Genomic DNA, 25,382 nt, shown 5'->3' with positions numbered 1-25,382 from the left:
CAAGGAGTGACAAAAGGCAAACTCCACTGCTACTGAAAAGAAAAAAACAACAACTAGCTGGTCCAAGTGCTGAGCTGGAGACAACGTGTAAGCCCTGTGACAGCAAAGAGGTAAATGAGGGAATTGGCCTGATGGGTGGTACCTGGGAGTAGAAAATGGGCTGGGTGTCTTCTCAAAGAAAACAAGAAAGGGCACCTCAAGTATTTCTTTTGTTTCTATTTCTCGAGCTGTTAGACATAGTATAAATTTGCTGTGAGAATGGGGTTTTAAGCAATAATTAGTAATGATGGATAGCAGTATGTGTAATAACAAACTTAGTATTTATGTTGATTGTGCTCTACTCCCTTCATCCTCTTTCATCCTTACTCCCACTGCCTTTCTCTGACATATCTAAAACTGCAGGAGTCATAATGAAGAGCATGTAGCATCCCAGACTCTAGTGCACTCAAACCTCTATTTAGATATTCCATCTGCAGCCAAGCAGACACACTAGAACAAATTAAAAATCTGTTGCTTGAATGCAGTGGCAGATGAATGAAATGGACCTACAGTGGTACCTCTAGATACGAGTTTAATTGGTTCCAGCTCCTACCTCGTAACTTGAAGTTACTTGTATCATGAGTTATTAATTCCCATCTAAATTAACTGAAACCCCGTTAACCACTTAAATACGGTGACGCCTATGTAGGCGTCATGAAGCCCCAGTAGCAAATACGGTGACCCTTACGTAGACGTCATATTTCTTTTCTGAGCTTTCTTCAGTTCAGTTGTCCCGTATAGTGTGTTGGATACCAACTACACACGCCGTATGCTGTCCTTGAAATCCTAGTGCTCCTCTCACCATCCTTGTCTCCACCAATCACTAAAGATAAGCTACATGTGTCCCGCCTTGTGTCTAAAATTACCCAATGGCATAGACTGTTCCCATCTCTCTCTCTCTCTCTCTCTCTCTCTCTCCATTCCCTCCATCTCCATCTCCCTTCCCTCCCTCCCCCTCTCCCTCTCGAAAGATAAGTTATATGCGTCCCGCCTTGTAACATTCGTGAAAACACACACACACACACACACACACACACACACACACACACACACACGGCCCGGTAGCTCAGTGGTTAGAGCGCTGGCTTCACAAGCCAGATGACCGGGGTTCGATTTCCCGGCCGGGTGGAGATATTTGGGTGTGTCTCCTTTCACGTGTAGCCCCTGTTCACCTAGCAGTGAGTAGGTACGGGATGTAAATCGAGGAGTTGTGACCTTGTTGTCCCGGTGTGTGGTGTGTGCCTGGTCTCAGACCTATCCCAAGATCGGAAATAATGAGCTCTGAGCTCGTTCCGTAGGGTAACGTCTGGCTGTCTCGTCAGAGACTGCAGCAGATCAAACAGTGAACAGTGAATTACACACACACACACACACACACACACACACAAATACAAAAACAAAAAATTTTCTAATCTCTCTCTCTCTCTCTCTCTCTCTCTCTCTCTCTCTCTCTCTCTCCTTCGTTTCCCTCTCCCTTCCCTCCCTCCCCCTCTTCCTCTCAAAAGATAAGCTACATACATCCCGCTTGTGTCTAAAATATTAGCAAATGTCACACTCTCTCTCTCTCTCTCTTATTCCGAAGAGAGAAGCGTCCACTTTCCTCTTCGAAGGCGATATAGTGACTAAAAAATAGCAGCATAATACACAAAGACGACAAGTATGACAAGCTTGCATGAGTTTCCCGCGCTCGGGCGCACGGCACTACCACCCGTATATCATACAGGCGGGCTTTTTTAACATCCGGCGTGAAGGGGTTAATCCATTCCAGCCAGAACAAAATACAAAATACCCCAATTGACCTGAAATAAACATGCAATTAAATTACAAAACATACATAATTCATTACTAAACAAAAGTGTAGATAATAAATAATAATAACTGAAATATTATGTTGTTTTATGACCGCTTACCAGAAGACAGACGACGGCAGACAATGCAGGCAGGCGAAGTAGGTGAGGATGAAGGATGCCAGGGTAGTAGGCAGAGACTGAGGGATAAGTAGTAATAACTTGAACAATAGTCACTCCCTTAGCATGCGCTTTTTACTCTTAATTAAATCTTTGTTCTTCAAAATGGTGCAAATAGTCAACATACTACGCTCAAACTCCTTGCCAATATCACTCACATTTTTTTTTATCATTTCCTGCTTAATTTCTAAGCTCATCATTCATTTCTTACAATCACTACTATCTTTAGCACTTCCTTTCTTGAGCCCCATGATTAAATGCACAAAAAAAGCACAAAATACGGAAAAACACAGATAAACGTCGGAGGAAACGTTTAGTGACCACGAGTAAAGGTAACGCCACACTACCACTTTTCCGTCAACTTTCTGAAGACTGTCAACTTTTGTCAACATTCATCATCACACACAAGTTCGCTTCCGCCTTTGTTGCATCTGTCATCTGTAAACAAACATGGCGGCACCTTCACCCCCAGCAAGCCCTTGCTATTTTTTCATTGCTATTTTTGGCTTTTAATGATCTCTATGAGAAACTCTTCAAACAGCTTTGTCCACTTATAAACAACAGAGCTGCTCATCTTGGCCAGTTGCTACTTGGAAGTTCTGCCTTGGAGCGTCACAGTCCCAGAGAAATGTAAACAAACAACTGAGCCACTTTTCACTACTAAGCTAGAACAAAAAAAAAAAAATATATATATATATATATATATATATATATATATATATATATACAAATATATTTACATCTATTTATCAAGATTCTATTAATTTGAGATTGTAGCATCATTCCAATAAAAAAGAAAATGAATTTTATTATAAAAGTGTTGATTAGAAATCATAGATCTTAACATGACTAAAAATTGACGCTAGAGGAAAATGGTGCATTTTGTCTTACTCAACACGATAAAAGGAGTTGACAGAACAGTAAAAAAACTATGAAAATCGTCGAAGATGATGGAAAAAGTTCTAGTGTGACACCGCCTTAATGGTACAATGTGCAGATATGTGGACTGCTGCTTTGCTACCAGACACTGATGATGGTGAGCGCTGCTGCTCCTGCTGGCTGCTCGTATTCTGGAAAAATGCTCGTGTCATGGGGCATAATTTTTCGCAAATTTTACTTGTATCTTGAAAAACTCGTATATATATATATATATATATATATATATATATATATATATATATATATATATATATATATATATATATATATATATATATATATATATATATATATATATATATATATATGCACTGTATGTAGAGGTACCACTGTAATAATTTGGTTGTTAGTGTTGAGTCATTACAGAGAAATGAAAGGCTAAACAAATTTATGAATGGAATTCTTTGGTGGAAAGTGATGCTTCATATCGGAACTGTCACATGTAGGCCAGATGGATTCCTAGTTTCTACAATTTTGTTATGATCTTATATCAAGTCAATCAAATAGTGAGGCAGGTGGTGTGGGTGACAGGAAGTTTCCCTCTAATTTTTCATCAGTTGCTGCTTCATTCCTTATTGCCAGTATGCCTCTATTGTATAAACTGAACTTATGTGTGCCTTCAAAGCTAAAATACTATCATAGTATCCATGATCATAGAGCTAGGTGAGGGACTATTTCATGGTTTCATTAGTATTATATGTCCAAAAGAAATAGTATTCGAATATAAAGAATTACTGTATCCGAGCCCTGAGTACCAAGCAGCAGAATGTTTCAATTAAGAAACATGCATACTGTCCCTACTAAATCTGTTAAATTGACGGTGAAGTATTTAGACTTTAGAGGGTGCCCTGTGAGTTATGGTACATACTTTGGGATGTTATATATCAAATATTTCCATGTCAAAAATGTTCAATACACATATGCTGAGTTTTGCTTTGCTTTGCAAGAAATTGATGTGGAAGTTTTGTTTAGCAGGGTTCTGTTCCTTCTGGATGGGTCTCCACTTAACCACCTCCCTCCTCCACAGCTCACTACATACTTAACTGGTGCTGCATGGTATCAAGTGATCATTATTGTATGTGACGTATGCTGTCAAACCCTTAAAGGAAACAGGTAGTAAATGACAAATCAAGTTTTCATTTATGTCAATGAAGAAAATGAACAAGAAACACAGCAAGAGAGGGTGTTAAGTGCTACTTTTCAAACATATAATAAAGTCAAGAATCTTGTTCAATCTCATCTCAATTACAACATCAAGAACCCATGATTCACATATCTTGATCAAATTACACAAATTTCAGTTGTTGCTTTTTCATCTGCTGACATAAAAACAAACAAAAACAGTACAACCTAACAACCAATGTGTTACCTGTCCATTTTTGTCACTTACACCAAAAAAAAAAAAAAAATCATTTGACATTTAATAACTATTTTCTGTAAGCCTTGATTGTATATGTTATACAAAATAATGATCACTTAATGCTGTGTGGCAGCAGTCAGGTACGTAGTGAGCCAAGGAGGAGGGACGTGGGGAAATGGAAGATCACCCAGGTGGAATAGAACCTGAAAAACAAAGCAAAACACAGTATATGTGTATAGAGTATTTTTGAAGAAGAAGAAGAAGAAGAAGAAGAAGAAGAAGAAGAAGAAGAAGAAGAAGAAGAAGAAGAAGAAGAAGAAGAAGAAGAAGAAGAAGAAGAAGAAGAAGAAGAAGAAGAAGAAGAAGAAGAAGAAGAAGAAGAAGAAGAAGAAGAAGAAGAAGAAGAAGAAGAAGAAGAAGAAGAAGAAGAAGAAGAAGAAGAAGAAGAAGAAGAAGAAGAAGAAGAAGAAGAAGAAGAAGAAGAAGAAGAAGAAGAAGAAGAAGAAGAAGAGAGAAGAAGAAGAAGAAGAAGAAGAAGAAGAAGAAGAAGAAGAAGAAGAAGAAGAAGAAGAAGAAGAAGAAGAAGAAGAAGAAGAAGAAGAAGAAGAAGAAGAAGAAGAAGAAGAAGAAGAAGAAGAAGAAGAAGAAGAAGAAGAAGAAGAAGAAGAAGAAGAAGAAGAAGAAGAAGAAGAAGAACAACAACAAGAACAACAACAACAACAACAACAACAACAACAACAACAACAACAAATAACAACAACAACAACAACAACAACAACAACAACAACAACAACAACAACAACAACAACAATAATAAATAACAAATAAATAACAATAATAACAACAACAAATAATAAATAAAATAATAAATAACAACAATAATAAATAAATAACAATAATAACATAATAATAAATAACAATAACAATAACAACAATAACAATAATAACAATAATAAATAATAATAATAATAATAATAATAAATAAATAATAATAACAAAAAAAAAAATAATAAATAATAATAATAACAACAACAACAACAACAACAATAATAACAACAACAATAAATAATAATAAATAACAACAACAACAATAAATAATAATAAATAATAATAACAATAAATAATAATAACAATAACAACAACAACAACAACAACAACAACAACAACAACAACAACAACAACAACAACAACAACAACAACAACAATAGATAACAACAACAACAACAACAACAACAACAACAACAACAACAACAACAACAACAACAACAACAACAACAACAACAACAACAACAACAACAACAACAACAACAACAACAACAACAACAACAACAACAACAACAACAACAACAACAACAACAACAACAACAACAACAACAACAACAACAACAACAACAACAACAACAACAACAACAACAACAACAACAACAACAACAACAAGAATTTATTTTTTATCTAGAATATGAAGTAGATGGATACATTATGTATTTACACCAGAGAATTGGTAGGATAGGTGGAGGAGTAGTTATTTATGTAAAAAAAATCCTTCATTTCCAGTCAAGTTAATGGTATTAAGGTAGATAACAGAGTAGAGTCCTTATGGCTGGATGTTAGAGTAAACAAAAGTAAGGTTATTAGAGTAGGAGCTTTTTATAGACCACCTAACCAGTCAGCAGATGTAGACAACCTTATGGTAGATAAATAGGGGTGTACTAGTCAGACAATTATCTTAGGGATTTTAATCTTAAGTCAGTAAACTGGGAGAGGATGGTAGGAGATGCTAGTGAAAATAAGTTTATGGAAAGTTTTCAGGATAACTATTTAGTGCAGATGGTAGATAAACCTACTAGGGGGAGGAAGGTTTTAGACATAGTACTAACAAATATTGAGCATTGTTTAAAGGAAGTTGAGGTAGGAGAGACTTTAGCAAACAGTGACCATCATATAATTAGATTTATCATTAATTCCAGTAGGGATAATATAGTGAATAAGACTAGAGTCCCAAACTATCAGAAAGGCAATTATGGTAGGTTACGTCAGTTATTAGGAGAGGTAAACTGGGAAGATAGTTTTGGAAATAAAACTGCACAGGAGATGTGGGATATTTTTAAGGTTGTAGTAAAGGGTATAGTGATGCAGTGTATCCCTTACAAAGATATAAGGCAGAGAAACAGGAAGCCATTATGGTGGACTCACGAGATAGGTAGACAGATCAGAGAGAAGAAGAGGGCATATAGAGAGTTGCAGAAAAGTGGGAAGATGTAGATTTGATTAGGTACAGACAGGTCAGGGATGATTTGAGTAAGGTTATAAAAAAGTAAAAGGCAGGCAGAGATAAAACTAGCTAGAGCTGGGAGTAAAGATCCCAAAAATTATATAGTTATTACAAGGTCAGTGATAAAAGAAATAAGGATAGGATTGGACCACTCAGAAAAGATGGTGTAGTAGTGGATCAAAATGAAGACATAGTAGAATTATTGAATGAACAATTTTCTTCAGTATTTACTAGGAAAGAATAGGAAATCCTGTTACAAACAGTGCGACGAGTAGTTTAAGAGCTTTAGAAAATATTGATATAAAACCGGGAATTATTAGGAAATTTATTCTTGAACTAGACGATAGGAAAGCTAGTGGTCCTGATGAGCTACATGCCAGAGTACTTAGGGAGGGTGTAGACAGTATTTCTGAAGCACTTAAGTTAATCTTTGAAAGATCACTTAGGTTTGCTGAGATACCTCAGGACTGGAAGTTAGCTAATGTTACACCAATATTTAAAAAAGGTAGGAAGGATGATGCGAATAATTATAGACCGATCAGTTTAACTAGTATAGTATGTAAGATACTAGAGAAAATCATTAAGGGTAGTATTTGGGAGCATTTAAATGAGAATAGATTAATTAGAGATACCCAACATGGCTTTAGATCAGGGAGGTCCTGTCTTACAAATTTGCTCGATATCTTAGAATATATTACCAAGGAGTTAGATGATGGAAATAGCATAGATGTTATATATCTAGATTTTAGCAAGGCGTTTGATAAGGTACCGCATAGGAGGCTAGTGTACAAATTGAGACTACATGGGATAGGGGTAGGTTAGTTGATTGGATTAGTGAATGGCTTTCTGATAGGAAACAGAGAGTAGTATTAAATGGGGCAATGTCTGAGTGGAAGGAAGTGGTTAGTGGGTACCCCAAGGATCAGTGCTAGGACCTCTTCTTTTCTTGGTGTACATTAACGATTTAGATATAGGAATTAGTAGCAAAGTATCAAAGTTTGCAGATGATACTAAGATAGCATGTGCAGTACAGGGTGAAAAGGACAATTACAGAATACAACGAGACCTGGACAGGCTGATAGCATGGGCAGACAGGTGGCAGATGGAGTTTAATTCTAAAAGTGTCAGGTTATGCATTTAGGTAAAGACAACACAAACTTTAGCTATGAGATGGAGGGATGTTGGCTAGAGGCAGTAGAGGAGGAAAGGATTTAGGAGTAGTGATAGACAGGACTATGAAATTTTCAAAGCAATGTTTAGAAGCAAGAAATAGGGCAAATAGGATCCTGGGTTTTATAAATAGAAATGTTAGTTATAAAAGTAAGGAAGTGGTGCGTAGCTTATATAATTCCTATGTTAGGCCCCATTTAGAGTATTGCATACAGGCCTGGTCACCCCATTATAGGCAGGATATCAACATGTTAGAAGCAGTTCAGAGAAGAGCAACTAGGATGATACCAGCATTAAAGCGCCTGGAGTATAGAGATAGATTAAAGGAATTAAACATGTTTTCATTTGAGAGGAGATGTATAAGAGGATATGATAGAGTTATTTAAAATGTTCTCAGATACAAACTACATAGATGTGAGATCTTTCTTTACCTTAGAGGAGGAAGTAGGACTAGAAATCATGGCAGGAAGATTAGAAAGCAAGGCTGCAGGTTAGATATAAGAAAATATTTCTTTAGTCATAGGGTGGTAGACTTCTGGAATGCATTGCCAGAGAGGATTGTAAATAGCACTAGTTTGACAATGTTTAAAAACAGATTAGATAAGCACTTAAATTTATTAGATTTATAATTATGTATAGCACTGCATTATAGTTTTTATAAGAAATTTACTATAGTTAAACAAGACATGATCCCCATGTATGGGAATCACAGATTGTAGAGGAATTCACTGCAGGACTTAGCCCTGTTAATGGGCCAAATATTTAGAATTAGTATATAATGTATTGTATAGTACTTGTAAGTGTATCTTTAAGTACTGATGACGAGGTCGCTGTGCGACTGAAACAGGATAACCTAGATGGGCCCTAGTGGCCCTTTGTTATCCTATTATTTATGTTATGTTATGTTATGTTATCTATTTATATATTTTTTAATGTTATGGCCTATAGCACCTGTAGGTATACTTGAAGAGTATGTATGGGTAGCACTGTTTAGCTTCTATCCATTAGTGGCACAGGCAATTCTATTTATAGTGGCACCCATATTAGGGCCCATATCACCACCCAAGAGCATCTTTGGTGTAACCACCTAGAACCTGTTATCATGGTGACATGTAGGTAACTTTAAACTTCAAGGCGATATGTCGTAGGATTTGAACCTGTGTGGACGTCTGCCCGATCCCACACTCATCACCTTATCCACTACGCCACTGATGATGATGATGATGATGGGGTTGACATGTTTAGTAACCAAGGATGACACAAATAAGGACCTGACATCAATATAATAGTTTGGCACACATGCATAAATATCTTTGAGTATCAACGGAGAGAGAGAGAGAGAGAGAGAGAGAGAGAGAGAGAGAGAGAGAGAGAGAGAGAGAGAGAGAGAGAGAGAGAGAGAGAGAGAGAGAGAGAGAGAGAGAGAAACTAAACATTATGTAGCTTATTATAAAACACTACAAAAATATTACAAAAAATTGTTACACAGTAAGTTGGTTGCCTAGAATTAAGAAATACTAAAACATCACTGAATCGGCTCGCATAAAAGTTTAAGAAATAATTACCACAAAAAAACCCTACTGAGCATAGAGGAGAAGGGTATTGATCCCATAAATTATGTTTATATTTGAGATAAAAAAAAAAAACAATGAAAGTAAATAAACAATATTCATGTAGTTGATTCTGTAAGTTTTGTTTAGATTCCTGAAACCAAAAGCATGGAAAATGAATAAATATATCTTGATGTATTTCAATCAGTATATTCTGTTCATATACCTGAAACCAGAAATATGAAAAGTAAACAAATAGATCTCTATACATAGATATACATAGCACATCAAAATATGAGTGACAGAAAAGAAATATTAGTCTTACTTCCACATTTGGTTCCCTACTTATATAAACCACAATTATCCTGTTTACACATGACTACAAAAAATATATGAAAATATTCTATCACATTGAATAGATATGATCAACTCATAAATGACACATATTCTCTAACCTTATTGTTCCTTACTCTTAAAAAAATGTATATGTTTAAATTGTTCCAAAGCACTCCATTTATAGCACCTCCCTAACCTCACATACAGCATTAAAGACTCACAGCCATACAAAATAGCAGATACAAAAATCCTCATGAACTCCCACTGCCACATGTGAAAGACAAGTACAGGGACCAAATAGCTTTCCCCAAGAAAACTCTAAATGCTATAACATACCAGCTCCCAAAATTACCAACACCTGAGGGAAAGTTTCACGTCTCTCAAGATGAGGAAGTTCACTCACTTGAAATATTATTACTGCCATAGACTAGGATTTGGAGCACCTTTGAAATGCTGTACAAATGGCAAGCCGCCATGCTTGACACTAAGCACTGGCTGTTTACCTAACTTCTGCACCTCTGCTGGGACTACCTGTGGTTCTAGCTGGAATGGAGAGGGAAGAAAGAAAAGAATTATCAATAATTCAAAATAATGAATGAAGTCTCACTTTTCATCTTACAAAGAGTATTGTGGACTAATGCTGTACAAAGAAATGGACTATGCAACCACAATTAAAAATGAGATAATCTGTAGCAGAACTGTGTTGGCAACACTGCAAGTGAACATCATGATATTGGATAAGATGTCTGTTTCTGTTTCTCATGGGACACCATATGTGAATAGGAAATAAAACTTTATTTTTATGTCATCTGATGTAGCTTCTGACATTCATAACATAGTGTTTTGTAAGCTTAAATGCAGTAGTGTGATTCTGTTTGTAAGTTATAGAATATGAATATAGAGGAGGAGGTAGCAGACACCTATCGAAACATTAACTTACTCCCAGTGAGATCTAATAGCACTAGTTCAGGGGGTGCTGTGAACCTTCCATTAAAGCTAGTTGTGATCTCGCTGAATGTTTCCCTTTGTGTATCACAACTCAAGGAGGCAGTCACAGCCTACCTTCTAAAGACAACTCTCCTTCTTCACACAAAACTACATACCTGAAAATCAAAATTTAAAAGAAAAATGGGAACCGATTATAATGCCTCGGAGTCCCCCTCTGGGGAGGGGACCAAAAATGTCCCCAGGTCGGACACCTCTTGTTGAAGACCACAAATGCCTTGACACCTCCCTCAACTTTTTCTACATTAACTTCTGCAACATTCACAGTCTTAGATCTAATTTTCAATCTGTGGAACACCACCTCTCCTCTACTAAACCTCATCTTCTTTTCCTCACCGAAACACAGCTGTCTGAGGCAACTGACAGTAGCCCCTTCTCTGTTCCCTCCTACTTTCTCTATTCTCATTTTCATTCCAAAGCTGGATGTTGCGTCTATGTACGCAATGACTTAACTTGCTCTCGTGCCCATGCTCTTGAATCTTCCAATTTTCCACCATCTGGCTACGACTTAACAGTCACTCTCAAACTAAATTCATCTGTGCTGTTTATCTCTCCCCTAACTCTTCTGACTATAGTAAATTCTTTGACTACTTAACTTCTAAAGTGGAGCACATTCTGTCCCTCTACCCTTTCGCTGAGATTTCCATTCTTGGAGATTTCAATGTTCACCACCAGCTTTGGCTTTCCTCTCCCTTCACTGACCACCCTGGTGAACTAGCCTTCAACTTTGCTATCCTCCATGACCTAGAGCAACTGGTGCAACACCCTACTCGTATTCCTGACCGTCTTGGAGACACGCCCAACATTCTTGATCTCTTCCTCACCTCTAACCCTTCTGCTTATGCTGTCACCCTTTCATCTCCGTTGGGCTCCTCCGATCACAATCTCATTTCTGTATCTTGTCCTATTTCTCCAATCCCTCCACAGGATCCCCCAAAGCGAAGGTGCCTCTGCCAGTTGGGGGACCTGAGGAGGTATTATGTTGATTTTCCTGGAATGATTATTGCTTCCGTGTCAGAGACCCATCTCTTTGTGCTGAACGCATAACAGAGGTGTTAGTGTCTGGCATGGAGGCGTACATTCCTCATTCTTTTCTCAACCTAAACCTTCTAAACCTTGGTTTAACTCAGCCTGTTCTCGTGCTATACATGATAGAGAGGTTGCCCACAAAAGGTACTTGAGCCTTCCATCTCCTGAATCTCATGCACTTTATATCTCTGCTCGGAATCATGCCAAGTCTGTTCTTCAACTTGCCAAACACTCTTTCATAAATAGAAAATGTCAAAATCTTTCAAACTCAAACTCTCCTCGTGACTTCTGGCATCTAGCCAAAAACATCTCAAATAACTTCACTTCTTCATCTTTCCCTCCTTTATTTCATCCTGATGGCACCACTGCCATCTCTTCTGTCTCTAAAGCTGAACTCTTTTCTCAAACCTTTGCTCACAACTCCACCTTGGACGATTCTGGGCTTGTCCTCCTCTCCTCCTCCCTCTGACTATTTCATGTCTACAATCAAAATTCTTCGTAATGATGTTTTCCATGCCCTTGCTGGCCTAAACCCTCAGAAGGCTTATGGACCTGATGGGGTCCCTCCTATTGTTCTCAAAACTGTGCTTCTGTGCTTGCACCTTGCCTGGCCAAACTCTTCCAACTTTGTCTATCGACTTCTACCTTTCCTTCCTGCTGGAAGTTCGCCTACATTCAGCCTGTTCCTAAAAGGGTGACCGTTCTAACCCCTCAAACTACCGTCCTATAGCTTTAATCTCTTGCTTGTCTAAAGTTTTTAATCTATCCTGAATAGGAAGATTCTCAAACATCTGTCACTTCACAATCTTCTGTCTGATCGCCAGTATGGCTTCCGTCAAGGTCGCTCTACTGGTGATCTTCTGGCTTTCCTTACTGAGTCTTGGTCATCCTCTTTAAGAGATTTCGGTGAAACTTTTGCATATCAAAAGCTTTTGATAGAGTCTGGCATAAAGCTTTGATTTCAAAACTGCCCTCCTACGGCTTCTATCCTTCTCTCTGCAACTTTATCTCATGTTTCCTTTCCGACCGCTCTATTGCTGCTGTGGTAGACGGCTACTGTTCTTCTCCTAAACCTATTAATAGTGGTGTTCCTCAGGGTTCTGTCCTGTCACCCACTCTCTTTCTATTATTCATTAATGACCTTCTTAACCAAACTTCTTGCCCTATCCACTCCTACGCTGATGATACCACCTACATCTTTCCACGTTCTTTCAGAGACGTCCAACCCTTCAGGAAGTCAACAGATCACGCAGGGACGCCACGGAACGCCTGACTTCCGATCTTTCTAAGATTTCCGATTGGGGCAGAGAAAATCTAGTAGTTTTCAATGCCTCAAAAACTCAATTCCTCCATCTATCAACTCGACACAACCTTCCAGACAACTATCCCCTCTTCTTCAATGACACTCAACTGTCTCCCTCTTCCACAATGAATATCCTCGGTCTGTCCTTTGCTCATAATCTTAACTGGAAACTTCACATCTCATCTCTTGCTAAAACAGCTTCTATGAAGTTAGGTGTTCTGAGGTGTCTCTGCCAGTTTTCTCGCCCCTCCAACTGCTTACTCTGTATAAGGGCCTTATCCGTCCCTGTATGGAGTACTCTTCGCATGTTTGGAGGGGTTCCAGTAACACAGTTTTACTTGATAGGGTGGAATCAAAAGCTCTTCGTCTCATCAACTCCCCTCCTCTGACTAACTGTCTTTAGCCTCTTTCTCACCGCTGGAATGTATGCTGCATCTCTTTCTATCTTTTATCGCTACTTTCATGCTAACTGTTCTACTGATCTTGTTAACTGCATGCCTCCCCTTCTCCTGTGGCCTCACTGCACAAGGCTTTCTTCTTCCTCTCAACCCTAATTTGTCCAACTTTCTATCACAAGAGTTAACCAGTACTCTCAATCATTCATCCCTTCCACTGGTAAACTCTGGAACTCCCTCCCTGCATCTGTATTTCCAAATTCCTACAATTTGTCTTCTTTTAAAAGGGAGGTATCGAGGCATTTGCTCCCCAACTTTGGCTGACGCTTTTACACTTTTTAGAGAGTCAGCACTCAAGAGGCCCTTTTCTTTTAATCTTTCTTTTTTTTTGTCCTTGGCTGGCCCTCTTCCCTATGTAAAAAAAAAAAAAAAAAAAAAAACACATGAAAGGGATGATAGGTGTCTACAAGGATTGACACATGTAGACCTGATGGTATGTTAAAAAATCAAAACCATTTTCCCCATACTAATCAATGTTAAGTAGATTAATCAGGAGTGGAATCCATGAAACTTGTTGGTAGCGTGTCGGTAGTAACGAAGCCCTAACTAACAAACACATCTGATAGCAACATTGCAAAGACATCAGAGAAGTTGTATCCATGAACACTTGTCACTATTGGGCGTGACTGTCGCTAAACGATCCAGGAGTGCTCATTGGCTACCGAGGATGTGACGTTATCACTGTCATGTCATGAGTGAAGACAGCCAATCACAAACCGGCTTTGGGCTCTCCCTGGCTGAAGAGTATGATATTGTTTCTAAACTTCGATACAGCATAACGTCCCCCACAGCTACTACTCACCACAGTCAACCGTCTTAACAATCTTTTCATCTTGCCTACTGAACCTCAATAAACCCTGGAGACAATGATTCACCAACATTGAATCCTTAACGTTGGTAAAAGAGATGTAAAGTCGGGGGTGCACTGATTGACAACAAAAATCACAAAAAAAAAGACACACTGTCAGAATATAGTAGGCTAGTGGCTATACATTATGGTTGAATGTTTATTCCAAAGCAGCAGTTACTATAGTAGCAGAATGTTCGCACATATTGTGGTGAGTAAGGCCGCTGCCTGCTGGCCATGCAACTTGCCGATTGGCAGGCCAGCGGCGCAGGGAAATTTGAAATTTTAGTCTGTCATTTTGATATTTATATTTGCTTTTCCATGTAAAATTTCATTATGTGCACCACAAAATCATGTTTCTTGTGTGTTAAGTTAAAGCTTTGATGAGGCTAAAAAATAGGTTATTTTGTGTTCATGAATATTTACACAAGAAAAAGCGATGCCTTTGCTACACCTCGGGAGGTGTAGTTATCAACAATGCACATAGTTAGTTAGCAATGACGTCCCACTGACATTCAATGCGTTCATGGATACCATTTTCAGTAGGGGTATGCTCGCACATCGGTAGCGCATCATTAAAGTTTTGTGGATTCCACCCCAGTTTCTGGACCACAGGATTGTGTTTGAAAGAGCAACTCAGCATGCACCCCATGCTCCCTACAGCACACATCCTCAATCAAATGTTTTCATGTGCCTCTCAGCTGGAAGGATCATCATTGTTATAATAATGGCATCTATCTGACAGCAAGATAGCATACACTGATCTTCCTGGCAATGTTTCTCATGCATCACTAGCTGTCTTCGGGTGAAATCCATGAAACTTTAACTACAAGCTACTGGCATGGGAGCATACCCCTACTGAAAATGGTATCCATGAACGCATCGAATATCGGAGGGCCATCGCTGTTTACTAACTGTGCATGTCCCTAATAACTACACCTTCCAAGATGTAGCAAAGGCATCGCTATCTCTTATGTAAATATTTAGTGCACAAAACAACCTGTTTTTTTAGCCTCACCCAAACTTTACCTCACAAGAAACATGATTTTATGATGCATATAATGATATCTTGCATGGAACACAAAAAATAAATATCAAGATGACTGTGCAAAATTTCAAATTTGCCAGTGCTGCCGGCCCATCAATCAGCGAAACGCATGCCCAGCGGCCAGCAGCCATACTCACCACGATATTCATGAACTTCTTGCTATTCTAGTAACTGCTGCTATGGAATTAACATTCAGCCATAAACCATAGCCACTCACCTACCACATTCTGCTGATGTTTCTTCTTTTCGCCGTGACTTTTGTCGTCAAGCTTGACCGAAATAACTCCACCCCAGACTTTACATCTCTTTCATCAAGATTAAGGTCTTGATGTTGGTGAATCATTGTTTCCTGGGATTATTATGAGTTTCAGTAAGCATAATGAAAGGATTGTTAAGACTGTTGACTCTGGTGAGTAGTAGCTGTGGGGGACATTATGCTGTATTGAAGTTTACAAACAATATCATACTCCTCAGCCACAGAGAACCCAAAGCTGTTCTGTGATTGGCCGCCTTCGCTTGTGACATAGCAGGGATGACATCACACCATCAGTAGCCAATGAGTACTTTTTGATTGGTTAGGAACATCCACAACCAATAGTGGCAAATATTCATGGATACCACTTCTCTGACCTCATTGCGATGTTGCTGTCAGACCTGTTCCTTAGTTAGGGCTTTGTTATTACTGATGTGCTACTGATAAGTTTCATGGATTGCACCCCCTGGAATAGATAGGTGAGGTATATCTGTGCTGTGATTGGCTGTGATAACAAACATGGCAGCTCAAACAAACATCTTGTGGATTCTCATGATTTCCAAGACTAGCAATACCAGAAATGCATCTTGGAAATGTTTTTTTCTAATGTTCCACATTTGTAATGAAGTTTTCTTTTATTTTCTGTTTTTATTAATGTCAACTGAACAATAGTTTTGTTTCCAAGGGGCTTTGCTGATGTGGCAAGTCTCAGGAATCATGAGATTCTGTGAGATGTTCATTTGGGTTGCCATATTTGTCATCACAGCTAATCGCAATATAGAGGTGCCTCACCTATTCCAGGACTGCTAGTGATGCATGATAAACAACATCAGGAAGATCAACATATGCCATCTTTCTGTCAGTTATGTGCTGTTACAATAGTAATGATGATCCTTTGTTTATTCCAGCTGAGAGGGACACAGAAGCATTTGATAGAGGATATGTGCTGCAGGGAGCACGATATGCATGCCAAGTCACTCTCTCAAATGCAACCCAAGGGTCCACGGGGGTGGAATCCACGAAACTTTAACGACACGCTACCAACGTGCAAACGTACACTAACCAAAAATGGCATTGATGAACGCATTGAATGTCAGTAAAACGTCATTGTTTACTAACTACACTCGTCGCTAATAACTACACCTCCTGAGGTGTAGTAAAGAAATCGCTATCTCTAACGTAAATATTTACATACACATAATAACCTATTTCTTAGCCTCATCCAAACTTTACTGCACAAGAAACATGATTTTGTGATGCACATAATGAAATATCACATGGAACAGCAAAATCAAATATCAAGATGACAGAGCAAAATTTCAAAATTCCCCGCGCTGCCAGCCCGCCAATTGGTAAGTTGCATGGCCAGCTGCCAGCAGCTACACTCATTACAATATTTGTGGACTTCCTTCTATTCTAGTAACTACTACCATGGAATAAACATTCAACCATAAACCATAGCCACTAGCCTACTATATTCTGCCAGTGTTTCTTTTTCTTTTCTTTTTTTTTCCACTGTGATTTTTGTCTTCAAGCTTGCCTGAAATCAGTGCACCTCCAACTTTACATTTCTTTCATCAAGGTTAAGGTCTTGATGTCAGTAAATCATTGTCTCCTGAGTTTATTATGAGGTTCAGTAGCCATAATGTAAGGATTGTCAAGACTATTGATTCTGGTGAGTAGTAGCTGTGGAGGCATTATGCTGTATTGAAGTTTACAAATAATATCATACTCCTCGGACAGGGAGAACCCAAAGCTGCTTTGTAATTGGCTGCCTTCACTAATGACATCATGGCGATGACATCACACCCACAGTAGCCAATGAGCATGCTTCAATTGGTTAATGACATCCTCCAGCAATAGCAACAAGTGTTCATGGATACCACTTCTCCGATCTCATTGCGATTGCGATGTTATTATCAGATCTGTTCCTTAGTTAGGGTTTTGTTATTATCAACGCACTGCCGACAAGTTTCATGAATTTCACCCCAGGAACGCCAAACAAGTTATGATACGACAAATGAGATAAATTTTGAGCTCAAAATTTCTTTTGCCAACAGATTTATTTGAAAAAAGAGGCATTCGGCAACTGGGGCTCCTATACATAATTTCTTATAATTTGAAATTAGTTTTATTTGGGTCAAAATATCAATACAAATCACTCCCGCTATAGAAGTGTTTTCTAAAAAGTGGAAATTTTTGTTGAATGGTCAAGAAAAGGTAATTGGTTTACTCCAGTAAAATTGTAATGTGTGACATTCCTTGGCTGATATTTCTGACCCACAATCTTACCTCTAAAATATAAACTAGATTTTTTTTTATTTTCCTACACATCACCATAATATAAGTTTTTATTTAAGAGAGGCTTTTAGTGACTCACCTGACTCAGAGTGAGTGAGTCCTTATCTCTCATGGCTCCCAGGTATATCTCAAAGATTTGCCTCAGATCTACCAGCATCATATCCAGCTGCTCCAGACGCAACTCTCTCAAGTACATGACATCTCGAGCTAAATGTTCTCCAAGAGACTTTGCCAGAGGCCGTTCCAGCCACAAGGAATCATCAACCTGTATCAAAATTCATCATTCATCCAATAAATTTCATGTCAGCAGCAGCCTTAGTATAATAATGACCATACAACAAGTAATATATATCACAAAAGTAAAAGTTTCACACAGCTTGCCTTGGAGTATTCCTGTCCATCAGGGAAGAGATGATAAATATTCAAGTTGAGGTGCTTTATCAGCAGAGAGGTCAGGGTGGGCACCAGCAGTGGCACAGACCCTTTTTGGTTTAGCAAGTGCAGATAAATCTCAGCAGCCTGTACAACAATCATTTATCCAGTAAAGCATCTTTAAACAGAACATAAACAGATCCTCTGACAGTTGTTAGAGGAAAGTACAGTATGTAATTCACAAGTACAAAGTTAGTACAGATTAATGAAAAAAAACAAAGAAATTACTAATACAAAATCAAGAAAAGTTTTACAAATCTTAATAATTATGTCATACACTATTGTCTACAATAACAATGAGTATATTCCCTTACGCTATGTTACAATCTCTTCCATTGTCCAGGATAAAACCTTTCAATGGTCCTCTACTTACACTAATGATCTAAATATGGTTCTCAATTCAGATACTCACAAACTTTGCCTTATATAAATAGAATGTGTACATATGTGTTTATATCAACAGCATCAATGCACCTCCTAGTTCCAAGCCATAACTACTGTTGTAATAATTTACCCTATCAAACTGAAGCTTTTGTGCCCCACACATTACTACTCTTTTGTTGTCTTGCAATAAAGTAACTGATGAAATGGAATTTATTTTGTAAGGTAATCTATATCTTTCTGCCACAATTGGTATTAACACCATCATTTTTCAGTCTATACACAAGTAAATTCCATATTCTACCTTAAAAATTATTTCCACTGTACTTTTTACAGGTTAGAAACACAGCTTGTGCCATTCTAAAAACTCATCACAGTATTGCCAATGAAGTACTATCAGTTGTTCAGGAGAAAAATAACTTGAAATAACAGATACATAAAACCTGCCTCAAACCATCACTCAAAGAGGACTAATAAGATCAGAATTGATTAGAATCTAAAGCCAGATGAAGGTCCACAAAGGATGAATATAGCATGGGCTTCAATGTCTGAGTGACATATAGCATGATCTGGATTGATCCAGCACAATGTCATAAATTAAAGTGGCTTTAAGACTACTTAGCTCATCTAAGCAAAACAATAAAATGACAGAAAACTTACTTGGGTGTCAAACACGTTGCAGAGGTTCAGTTTCAGCTGGTGATGGAGGAGGTCTTCCAAGCCTCGACAGTCATGCACTACCTTCACCACTTTGCTATCTTGCAGGACCATTCCAAGGCCTCCCTCCATCACCTCTGATACTCCAATCTTGGCTACATCAAAATGAAAGATCACACTGGAGGTGGCAACAGACAACCACACCAAGGTGCCCGATCTACCCACTCCCAGTCCAGCCATGCCAAGAGAAATGACCATCTCCTTGCAAATCATAGAGAGCTGCAACAATGAACATTGTAAGCCAAGAGTATACAAAAGTGCTTTGGAAAGGTCAAATAAGTTATAATGTAAATCGGGTGGAATAAACAATACTGTTATTGTTGTAACTCCGTATAATTACTTGCCCTCTCCCTCCAATCATGCTTAGGTAATGGTCTTCTGAAAGATATTTGAAGAAGGCACTCAGCATAACAAGCACAGAGCAGCACCAACTATTTCCATTACTAATAATCTTGTTCCTGTCATGGTCTGCTTCAAATATCTCCTGAACCAGCATTATTTAAGCAAAAATGGACTGAATGACAACATGCAGACACCTGTTGAAATATACTACATAATAATTTTTCATTAGAGTGAGAACAGATCAAGAGCTAAATCGTAAATTTTAATAAGCCAATGAATGTGAGAAGCATGACAATAGACTATGAATGGCAGTGAAAGCAAAACCATACTGTGCATCCTACCTTTTAGTCTTTCTGAAACCACAACACAACTAAATCATATACACACCACAAACATAAACCTTTTCATACACAAATCCTTTATACTAAGTAAATTACTAGAGTTCAGTCTCTAAATCATCCTTAACATGAACACTTACTGCCTTATCATATGAATCATCGACCACATCAATTACAATCCACTTGGAGGGGCGAGGGAGTCTTTCAGGGCTTTGAGGTGAAGGTGAGCTTGACTTCACACGGGCCTCCTCAGTCAATAAATGTTGTATCAAGCCTGGCACCACTTCCTCCTTAGGGATGATGGTACAACACTTCTCCTGCAGGTCCATAGGCAGTAATTTCTTCCTCAGCAATTTCTTCCCTTGTTGTTTTTCAAAATACATATCCTGAAAAGTAAGTAATTTTAAAGATATGACAAGTTTTATAATAATTATGCAGTTGTTATCTCTACAACTTTACAAAAAGTACATCATATATGAAGAAACAAGAAAAGAAGATAAAATCAGGAAAACAAAAAAATAGTATAAGAAAGAAGAAACAGACAATGGATGAAATAGGGGGGAAAACAATTTAGTCACTGTACTAAAAGGTAACTCAAACCAATGTGAAAAACAAGGGAACCATGGAGAGAAATCAGAACAACAAACACATGTACAAAACACAAGGGGGAAAAGAGGGATTAGTAAAGATACAGAGGAAAGGACAGAGAAAGTTATCAAGAAGGGAATGTCAGCTAAGAAGCTATTGAGATATCAGAGGAAAGATAAGCTAACCTATAGAACAATATCAATGTCTACTTAAGCTCCACCCCCAAACTTGTTCCTATATCCTGGATAAGAACATAACATAAGAAAAATAGGGAAGGTACAATAAATAATCTGGCTTACAAATGGTAGTTCCAGTACGAAACAACCTATTTTCACTTATCATCCTCATCTATATCTATCTATCTATCTACAGTAAAACCTCGCTTGATGAACGTCTCTAAGGACAAACAATTCAGGAGACGACCCAAAAATTTGTCAATATATCGACCCAGGGAACGAACGATATTTCGGGGGATGAACGCGGTTAAACAGCTCGCTGGCAGGCAAGCCGTTTGTGTGATAGCTAACCCGGCTATCACACAACAAAACAAAACATAAGCACAAAAGAAAATAGAAACAGGAACATACGAAAAATATTACATAACATAATCTCCGTGCCACCACAATTTTCTCCTGTTTTTCCTGGGCATGGTGATGTTACCGGCGCGCTCTACTGTAGCTTCCTCGGCGTTATCCTCGCTGCTCTGGTGGCTCTCAGCGTTGCTGTCATCATCATCCTGGCTATGTCCAGGTACTGCAGATTGTGGTACATCCATCGCAGCTGTTTCCTCGCTCGCCTGGCAAGGAACACCGTCCTACTGCCCGCTCCTCTCACACTGAGCATCACCTCCGAGGATCAAAGGAATTTCCTGGCCACGTGACTTTAACTTCCCTTCTTGGAAGTCCAAATTTGCTCCCACATGCGTGAGGAAGTCAATCCCCAGCAGGCAAGGGTCTTCCAAGGCAGAGACGAAGACTGGCAATCTTTCCATGTTTCCCACGCCGATGTTCACTATAACGGGGCCCCACATAGCAGCAGTGACTTGTGACGCTACACAGCTGTTGTGTAGCTCTGGCACACTGCACACATCCAAAGTCCTCTCTCATGACTGTCTTCTCGGATCTTGTCTGTCTTCCTCCCCATCCTCCTCTCCTCCATTCCATCATGCCATCAACGTCCAGTCTCTCAAGTAAATAACCTTTTCTTTTTTATTAATTTTATTATCATTTTGATAGCATATAGGTAAGTAGAACAATTTAGGCTTTTAATAATTATTTCGTTCATGTCATGCATACATTAAAGGTCTATTTTGAATAGATGTTATGGACAAAAGTATGATTTTTCTTTTTGGTCTGGAACGGATTAATGGTATTTCAATACATTTTTATGGGAAAAATTGATTCAGGGGATGAACAAATCGGGTAACGAACAGGATTTAGGAACGAATTATGGTCGTGAGCTGAGGTTTTACTGTATCTATCTATCTATCTATCTATCTATCTATATCTATATATATATATATATATATATATATATATATATATATATATATATATATATATAGTCAACCCTCGGCTATCGCAAATTCGGCTATTGTGTTTTATTGCTATCGCGCACCCATGAAAAGCTGTTAAGATTTCATTATCGCGACCTCAGATGCCTGCTATCAATGGGCCCAGCCATTGACGTCATGGGATATCTGAGCGCTCATTGGCCAAAACCGCCTTCACGCCAACATCAATTCGGCTGTTGCGTTTTCGGCTATGGCGCAGCTATTTCGGCCCCAATTGGGCGCGATAGCCGAGGGTTAAGTGTGTATATATATATATATATATATATATATATATATATATATATATATATATATATATATATATATATATATATATATATATATATATACAGTAAGCCCCCTTATTTAGCGACTGTCTGGAAAAAGGCCAGGCCCTCAAGTATGACAATTTTCTCTCACATTTAGCGAATGTACCGCGCTACACTGTCCCGCCTCCCACTAAGACCGCCTGGAGGCTGTTCTCCAGGTGGCCTTCCTCCCGCTCGCTCTGAGCCAATTGTCCAGCCTCCCGCTCGCTCTGAGCCAATAGCGTGTCTGTTTGGCCATGATGTCAGCCCCAGAGTGCCTCCGGCATTCCCACTCGACACTTGAGCTATTGTGTGTGTAATCTAGTGTGTGAACTAATTTTTTGTGCTCCCATCCTCGCTGTTTAGCGAGTTTCGCCATCACCATGGCCTCCACTAGTGGTTCGGGGGGTGCTGATTCTCGTGATGGTGGCAATGTTGCTGATAAGAAAGCTGTGCAGAAGCGTGATTATAGGAAAGGTAAACAGCACTAGACCTATTCAATGGTTGACAAGGAGAAAATTTTAAACATGATAGAAGCTGGAGCAAGAACCTGTGATATTGTTAAGGCCTTAGGGGTTCCTGAGTCTACAGTGAGGAACATTCGAAAAGCCAAGAGTGAAGTTAAGAAAAATAATGAAAGTGCAAAGAAGTATTTCCCCAAAGCTGGCCCCTCTAGGGGTATTCGTGAGAGGTCTGTGAAGAACCACATGCTACTTATAACAGAACACTTTCTACTGAACTGGCTTACACGTAGACTTGAAGAAAAACAGTGTTGATGGTGTGGAAATTCGTCATACTGCTAGAGAATATTATGCAGGTGTGTGTGCCAAGAAAAAGGTTAAAAATCCTCCTCCCTTCACTGCCTCAAAAGGGTGGCTGCAGAGGTTCAAGAAGAGGTGTTCTATAAAGTATGCCTCTTATCAAGGGGAGAAAGCCTCTGCTGATGCCATGGCAGCCAAGGCCTTTATTTCTGTGGCCAAGCAAATAATTGATGAAGGTAATTATTCCCCTGACCAAGTGTTTAACTGTGACAAAATCGCTTTATACTGGAGTCGCGCCCCTACTTCTACATTTATTCCTAAAGAGGTAAAGCAGGCACCTGGTCACAAGCTGGCGAAGGACAAATTCAGTGTCTTATTCACATGCAACGCTAGTGGAGAATGTAAAATGAAGCCACTGGTGATATAAAAATTTGCCAAGCCTCATTCATTTAGAAATTGCGACATGGAGAACCTGCCTAACTGTATCTGGCTTCATAATGCATCTGGATATATGACTATCTCAATATGTCATCTGGTTTGACAATCATTTTGTACCCAATGCAAAGAGGCACTGTAAAAAGACAAATATCCCCTTCAAGGTTGTGCTGTTCCTTGACAATGCCCCTGGCCATGCAAAGTTCCTGGTCGGGCAGCACCCAGCTGTCCAAGTTGTATTTATGCCCCCCAATACTACAGCCAAACTACAGCCCCTGGATCAAGAGCTTATTGGTAACGTGAAACTCATCTTCTATGGCTATCTCCATGACAAAATTAAAAGGACAGCAGACAGCCGAAAGAAGATGAAAGATATTGAGTAGCCGGTAGGAGGAAGTGGCAACTTCCGACCCACCAGCAGCACCCTCATCACCGGCATTTCGCATTGCCTCTACTTCCGCACAGCCGGCCACACCACAAGCCCCACACTCTCCAGTTGCCTCAGCTTCAGCAGTACCTCCTGTTGCACTAGATGTTGTATTATCTATGAAGCAGTTTTGTAAGAAATGCCAGATCAAGCAAGCAGTTGGTTTGATGTCTTGTTCTTGGTCTGAAATAACTCTGAAGACAATTAGACACGCCTGGAGCCTTTTATTGCCTCATTTAAAGCTGTAAGAGGAGGAGAGACAGAAGCAAGAAACACTTCTTCAACAGACAACAAATTCCATTCAATAAGTTCCCGGCATGGCTGCAGTGGACAATGAGGCTGTTGCTGACATTGTTTGAGAAAGACCCAGGGAACTTACCCTTCAGGAGATGATGGAGGACGACAAGCAGGAGGAGGTAGATCAAGAAACATCAACACCAGGAGATAAGGAGGTCACCACTAAAGAACTGAGTAACACCCTAGGACTCTGTGCTATCTTAAAAGAAGAGACCTCCAACAAATTCAAACAAGATGACGAAAATATTGAACAAGCTGCGCAACATCTACAAAAGTTCACAGGAGTATTCAGGAAGCTTTACCAGAAGAAGTTAGCATTAACTCAACAGGCAAAAATAACAGACTTCTTCAACCATCAGCTTGCAAGGCAAAGAATGATAAGTCAGGGTCTTGCTGATATTCTAGACGATGCGAATGCTGAAATCCTGGATGATCCACCACCATGTGATACAGCTGCAGAGGAACCACAGGTACCACCTCCTGCTCACATATCTCCAGTCTCTCAAGAAGATGCAGAATTCCTAGGCTTTGAAGATGTTGATACTGCAGCAGCCAGGGAGGTTGCAGCCCAAGGAGAGGACTTGGAGATGGACCCCAGTTGTGGTGGCGGGCACTAAGCCTGTGCGCCGCTACCACCACCCTGTATTTATCATCCCCCCAGGCTTTCATTCTCCCCTTTTATAGTGAGTACAGCATTCAATTTTATGTTTTAACTATTCATTTACCAATATATTGCAAGTTTGCTAATGTATCAAAGGAAGCTTGTTTATTTTGCAGCTGTAAATGAGGACTCGAAATGGGGACTTTGGGAGGACGAAACACTGATTGGTACTTTTCCCTATTTAAAGTAGTATTCAATTTTGGCAAAATTCCAATTTAGCGATGGTTTTGCACACTAATAGGATTGCTAAATGTGGGGGCTTACTATAT

General features: G+C 39.1%; 1 protein-coding gene across 7 annotated transcripts in view; it reads right to left on the bottom strand.

The window, feature by feature from the left end:
* Window positions 1-2,929: 2,929 nt before the first annotated feature.
* Window positions 2,930-25,382, bottom strand: part of LOC123514393 (piRNA biogenesis protein EXD1-like) — a 178,010-nt gene continuing 155,557 nt past the window's right edge. For 5 of the 7 annotated variants that reach the window (XM_045272301.1, XM_045272298.1, XM_045272304.1 and 2 more), the window contains 5 exons: window positions 20,225-20,470; window positions 19,348-19,623; window positions 18,256-18,393; window positions 17,954-18,139; window positions 9,488-10,176 (listed from right to left, as the gene is read on the bottom strand). In XM_045272301.1, the coding sequence (XP_045128236.1) occupies window positions 10,048-10,176; window positions 17,954-18,139; window positions 18,256-18,393; window positions 19,348-19,623; window positions 20,225-20,470 (975 nt within the window). In that variant the 3' untranslated portion in view covers window positions 9,488-10,047. Of the gene's footprint in view, window positions 3,077-4,244; window positions 4,509-9,487; window positions 10,177-17,953; window positions 18,140-18,255; window positions 18,394-19,347; window positions 19,624-20,224; window positions 20,471-25,382 lie in introns of those variants that run through there. The other 2 variants (XM_045272303.1, XM_045272302.1) reach the window with 2 other exon arrangements.

The sequence above is a fragment of the Portunus trituberculatus genome, chromosome 37, assembly GCF_017591435.1.
Source record: "Portunus trituberculatus isolate SZX2019 chromosome 37, ASM1759143v1, whole genome shotgun sequence".
Classification (NCBI taxonomy): Eukaryota; Metazoa; Arthropoda; class Malacostraca; order Decapoda; family Portunidae; genus Portunus; species Portunus trituberculatus.
Note: the sequence above shows the minus strand (reverse complement) of the source record. Positions and strands in the feature narration are given on the sequence as shown.